Source organism: Trifolium pratense, linkage group LG1 (assembly GCF_020283565.1).
Source record: "Trifolium pratense cultivar HEN17-A07 linkage group LG1, ARS_RC_1.1, whole genome shotgun sequence".
Lineage (NCBI taxonomy): Eukaryota > Viridiplantae > Streptophyta > Magnoliopsida > Fabales > Fabaceae > Trifolium > Trifolium pratense.
In genome coordinates this window covers 36,636,332-36,641,473 of record NC_060059.1, presented here as the reverse complement: position 1 = coordinate 36,641,473, position 5,142 = coordinate 36,636,332, and the positions used below count along the sequence as shown (strand labels likewise).

Genomic DNA, 5,142 nt, shown 5'->3' with positions numbered 1-5,142 from the left:
CTAATAAGTACTCAATCTCTCCAACCCAGCACCTCTTAAAAAATTCTAAACAGGTCTCACAAATAACTCCACATCTCATTAATAACTCTACATCTTTATAAATGGGTTCCTCAAATTCTATTAGGTACTATGAGAGACACAATACTTATTTAAGAAGTGATACCTATTTATTTAGTACTAAAATATGTTACGCTCCAATCTAATAAATACTGCCCTGCAGCATTGGAGATGTTCTAAGCCTGCCTAAAAAAACAAATAAATCTTCAATTTGTTAGTACATCTTTGAACGAAAAAATATAGTTCATAGCCAAACTCCTCTACCAAACTTAAACAATTTGTTAACAGTTCATAGCCAAACTCCTCTCCATTATTAGGCATCCATCGTCCTTCTTATACGACCGAACTTAAACAATTTGTTAACAGTTCATAGCCAAACTCCTCTACCAAAAAAATATATAGTTGCTGTAGCCAAACAAAAAAACGCGTTTCACGAAAATATAAAACGAACGCATTTCACGAACAACGCAAAGGAACATTGAACTCCATTAACGAACGAAAAAATGACGAATCCAAGCAAAACAGTATTACTCACCTCAAACGGCGACGATATTTCATACGGCATTGCATTCCATTTAGCTAAACAAGGATGCAGGTCAATTTCATAACTCTTCAATCAATCATCTTCGTTTTTTCACCGATTCAATCAATTATTAGTTTATTTAATTTTTAATTTTTAGGTTGGTTTTGATGGGAGATGCAACTAACTTAAAGAGTGTTGCAAGAAAAATAACGGATTCTGTTACTGATTCTGTTTTTGTGGAAGTGGTTGAATTGGATATGGAGAATGAAAATGAATCTGTTTTTCATCATGCGGTTGATAAAGCGTGTAAGATTTTGGGGAAATTGGATGCTTTTGTTAATTGTTATTCTTATGAAGGTAAAATCAATGCATTTATTTTATTTTGTGAATAAATTAATTTTATTTTTGTAAAATTTAGCATGAAGTGTTTAGGTTAGTTTGGATTGACTTATTAGAGCTTATTTACTGGCATAAGTACTACTCCTGCACTAGTGTGCTATCAAGCACCGACGCAAACACGACATGACACTGACCGGACATGTAGATACTAGTGAAAAATTGAATTAATTGAACGTAATCATATGTGTCTGATTACGTTCAATTAGAAGTGTTGGTTCTTCACAGCTAGTGAGAGTGTGAGACTATTTGGGAGAAGAGGAATACAACTTATGAGATGTTCATAAGAAGCTTAACCATAATAGCGTATATGATAAGCTGAAAATTAAGTTGTTTATCCAAATAGGGTCTAAGTTTGTTGGTGAAATTTAAGTTTTTATCATTTTTAGTCAATTTGAAGATTAAAGGCAATGGTGATTTTACTTAGGAAAACTCAACCGAGTTTGTAATAATAAAATTAAAACTTGTTTGGATTTGTGTAACCCTTCAAAATCACTTTCAATCCACTCTAACATGATTTGGCAAAAATTTAGATGTTGGTTACTATTGAATCAAAATTGACATTGTTTCCAAATTTTGACTATGAAGTGATAAAAATTAGTTTTTGCATTAGTTTGTTACTAAGTTTTAGGTCACACTTGATTTTAGAGAAAAAACATTCAGAATGAATCAGTTCAATTCAAATTCAATTATACAAAATTGAAAACGTTCTTTAGCAAATGCTCTTAGTCCTGTAAACATGTTAGGCAATTTATTAGTCCTCAATTAGTTATTATGAGGCTAGTTTAACTACATTCAGGACTGTTTTGATGAATAAAATGTTTAACTACATTCAAGAGGCTAATACCAAAATATTAGACCACTTAGAGACTAATTTGACCATTTATTCTCTCTTTCAGTGATGATATGATTTTCTATGTGGAGTGTGGTTTTTCTTTGGTTTCTTTCATGATCTGCTTGAGTATTGGTCTACTGTGTGTGTGTGTGTGTGTGTGTGTGTGTGTGTGTGTGTGTGTGTGTGTGTGAATCTATAAGCTGAATGAATTGGTGTTCTATTCGTTTGAAACAGGAAAGATGCAAGATCATCTCGAGTTATCTGAGAGTGAGTACAAAAAGATAGCTAAGATAAATTTTATGGCTCCATGGTTTTTGTTAAAGGCTGTTGGCCAAAGGATGCGGAAATTCAACACGGGAGGGTCCATTGTCTTTATGACGTCGATAATGGGTTCTGAAAGAGGGCTTTATCCAGGAGCTGCTGCATATGCCTCAGCCTTGGCTGGAGTTCAGCAGTTAGTTCGAGTAAGACAACTTCTATAAGAGAATATTGTTTTGAATTCATCTTTTTGTTCCGCACGCTGTCAATTCATTCATATGAAAATCAGATTGCCAAATTTGAATTCATCCTCTGAATAAGAGGATTTTCATGACTTGCTGATTGTTTTATATGATGCTGTCCTTGTGTAATTAATTTCTACTTTCTTGGTTTGTGCTACAAATTTTTGAGTTTCGTTGAAGATAAACTTTTTGTCCGAGAAAAGTTGTGTTTCAAATGCATTTTAAACTGGTTTAGCTCCGATGATTCATTTGTATGATTACTTAGGGCTCCAGTCATGGTCACCAAAATCCATTTTCTGCTTTGTTTGTGGTTAAAATGATTTCTGAGAATAAATAAAATGATAAACCTTTAAAAGGAACAGGTTAATATGTAAGGCAGCTGATTCCCTTCACAAGGACCAACTCTCCTTCAACCATCTCAGTTACTATACAATGAACACCTAAATCTATTATGAACTCTTCTTTCTTTTCATACTCATTACTGTCTCTAAGTCATAACCAACTGCTGTTATCTACAACCAACCAGTTAACCACCTAATTAACAACTCTATTCTCTGGATCTTCCTCCTCCTAGAGTGCACTATTTCTCCCTAAAACTATCGTCGTTGAAGTTTCATCGTTGTCCCGAAGTTTTAATTTTTGGAATTTGTTTTGAATAGCGATGGTATGGTATCCTCCCAATTGCCTTTCTTGCTCTCTACCCTGCCACTACATTAGAAGTTGATCCACCTGACCACTGCACTGATTTTGAGTGGTAATCCCCTGCTCTAATAGGAAATTGAGGCTCTTTTATAAGTATGCACTGTGAATTTCTTACCAAGGATATTTGGACGCCAATGTTGAAAAGCTAGTACAGAAGTCATTAACTCCTTCTCATAGACTGACTTTCTGAGTGAACCTTCTTATAAAACTTTGCTTAAGAATGCAATAGGCCTCTTGTCCTGTGATAGCACTACACCTACACCTATGCCCCTTCAGGTACACCACACTACGGAGAATGTCTGTCTGAAGTCTTATATAACATACACTGGAATGTCTGTGATAGCTCTCTGAAGCAGTTTGATAGTTGATCAGCTTGTTGACTCTATTGAAACTCCCCTGCTTCAATAAACCAGCGAGTAGTTTGGCGATTTGCCATCATTTTGCAAAAAGCATCGATATAGCCAGTGAGTCCAAGGAAACCCCACAAAGTTTTAACTATTTTTATCCATAGCAATTGAAATATTGCATCCACCTTGTTATTTTTCATAAAAAAATCCCCCTTTAGATATGATGCGATCCTAATACTTGATCCTCTTGCTTCTAAAGTTGCACATTTTTGGTTAGCATAAAACTTGGCTTACTTCAGAGTTGTTAATTCCTAATCAAGGCACCTCAAATTGCACTCCCTTGGTAAATAAGGATATCATAAAAAAACTAGGGCGTTTGTTAATCTAAAAGAGATGAATGCAAATTCAAAATACCTTTGATGTATCCTAAATGCCGTGCCTAGAAGAGACCTAAATGTTTGAAAAAATTGTGTTCCCTTGTGTCTTCACAGTTCGCCCCTTGGTGTTTGAATTCCATGGATGATGTCTTATTTATAAATATTCTGATTCCTTCCAAAGTTATCTTTCTTTCAACAGACGTATTTTATATATCAAATGCATTAATTATTATTTTTCAATCTGTTGGTAAATTGGGGTCTGCTATTATTATAAAACTTATCAAAATTATGTACATATTATGATATTAGTAATTGGTTTGGAAGATAAGGTTGCAATCAATTTAAAACTGAAAGTATGTGATTAGAATAGGAAGAAAGTTTTGATTTGGCTGAGGTGGTATGCACAAAGATGCAGTGCATATTTGATTTGAGTTAATCTTATTAGTTTTTCCATAAGCCCGTCCCTAATGCTATCTTCTATTCAAACATTATTTTTATTTATATAAGTTGAGTCTCTATCAATTTGTTTTGTTCAGGCATCAGCTATGGAGATAGGAAAGTACAAGATCAGAGTTAATGCTATTGCAAGAGGCCTTCACCTGGAAGATGAATTTCCGTTATCAGTGGGAAGGGAAAGGGCAGAGAAATTGGTGAAGGAGGCAGCACCACTTGAAAGATGGCTTGATGTTAAGAATGATCTTGCTTCTACAGTCATTTATCTAATCAGTGATGGATCATGTTACATGACAGGAACAACTATATATGTTGACGGAGCACAGTCTATAACTAGGCCCAGGATGCGTTCCTTTATGTGATTGTTTCCTCACAGCTGCCACTGTAAGGAACTTTTCAAGGGATGTTTGTTCATGCATCTGAGTTATTCTTGCACGCACAACACCGTTTATCACACTGTTAAAATTTGGGTTTGGTAGCAATGTTTTGCTATGCGGATAGATACGACACTATATAATTGTATGTAATCCGATGCTATAATGAATGAACCTTAATTATAGAACCCTGAATGAGGGGCACAAAGGGTCCATAGTGTGGAGAGTTTAAGATATGTAGAGAAGGACATAATGAGCAGAGAGCATTGGTTCTCTGAAAGAGATCAACTCTGGACAAATGAATTTTTATTCTATTGTATTTTCCTTTGATTTTCAGAAATAGTACACTATTTGTTTCCTATTATTGGTCTTTTTTCTTCCATTTACTGTTTCTGTAATTTGGATTAAGTCTGCACTGTATAAAAATGCTAATGCTATGAAGTTGTGCAAAACAAGGAAAGGAAAGAGATTTATATTGATTCTCACAAATAATTTTTTGGTTACATTCAAACCCTACACTTAGTAGAAAGGAGGAGAAAATGAAAGAATGCTGAAAGAAAAAAAAGAATAAGATATCA

At 34.5% G+C, this 5,142-nt stretch overlaps 1 protein-coding gene across 1 annotated transcript; it reads left to right on the top strand.

Annotated features, from left to right (window-relative positions):
- The first annotated feature begins 240 nt into the window (after positions 1 to 240).
- LOC123902925 (3-oxoacyl-[acyl-carrier-protein] reductase FabG) lies at positions 241 to 4,925 on the top strand. The gene is made up of 4 exons (XM_045952762.1): positions 241 to 652; positions 738 to 937; positions 2,046 to 2,275; positions 4,274 to 4,925. Exons 1-4 carry the CDS (start codon positions 561 to 563, stop codon positions 4,550 to 4,552), a joined length of 801 nt encoding a protein of 266 aa, XP_045808718.1. The 5' UTR covers positions 241 to 560; the 3' UTR covers positions 4,553 to 4,925.
- The last annotated feature ends 217 nt before the right edge of the window (positions 4,926 to 5,142 follow it).

What these genes read in the sequence shown, in the direction of transcription:
- LOC123902925 (XM_045952762.1), top strand. Translation starts at nt 561, where the DNA reads ATGACGAATCCAAGCAAAACAGTATTACTCACCTCAAACGGCGACGAT. An exon ending in TTAGCTAAACAAGGATGCAG is followed by an intron (nt 653 to 737) that starts GTCAATTTCATA and finishes TTTAATTTTTAG; the next exon opens with GTTGGTTTTGATGGGAGATG. An exon ending in TAATTGTTATTCTTATGAAG is followed by an intron (nt 938 to 2,045) that starts GTAAAATCAATG and finishes CGTTTGAAACAG; the next exon opens with GAAAGATGCAAGATCATCTC.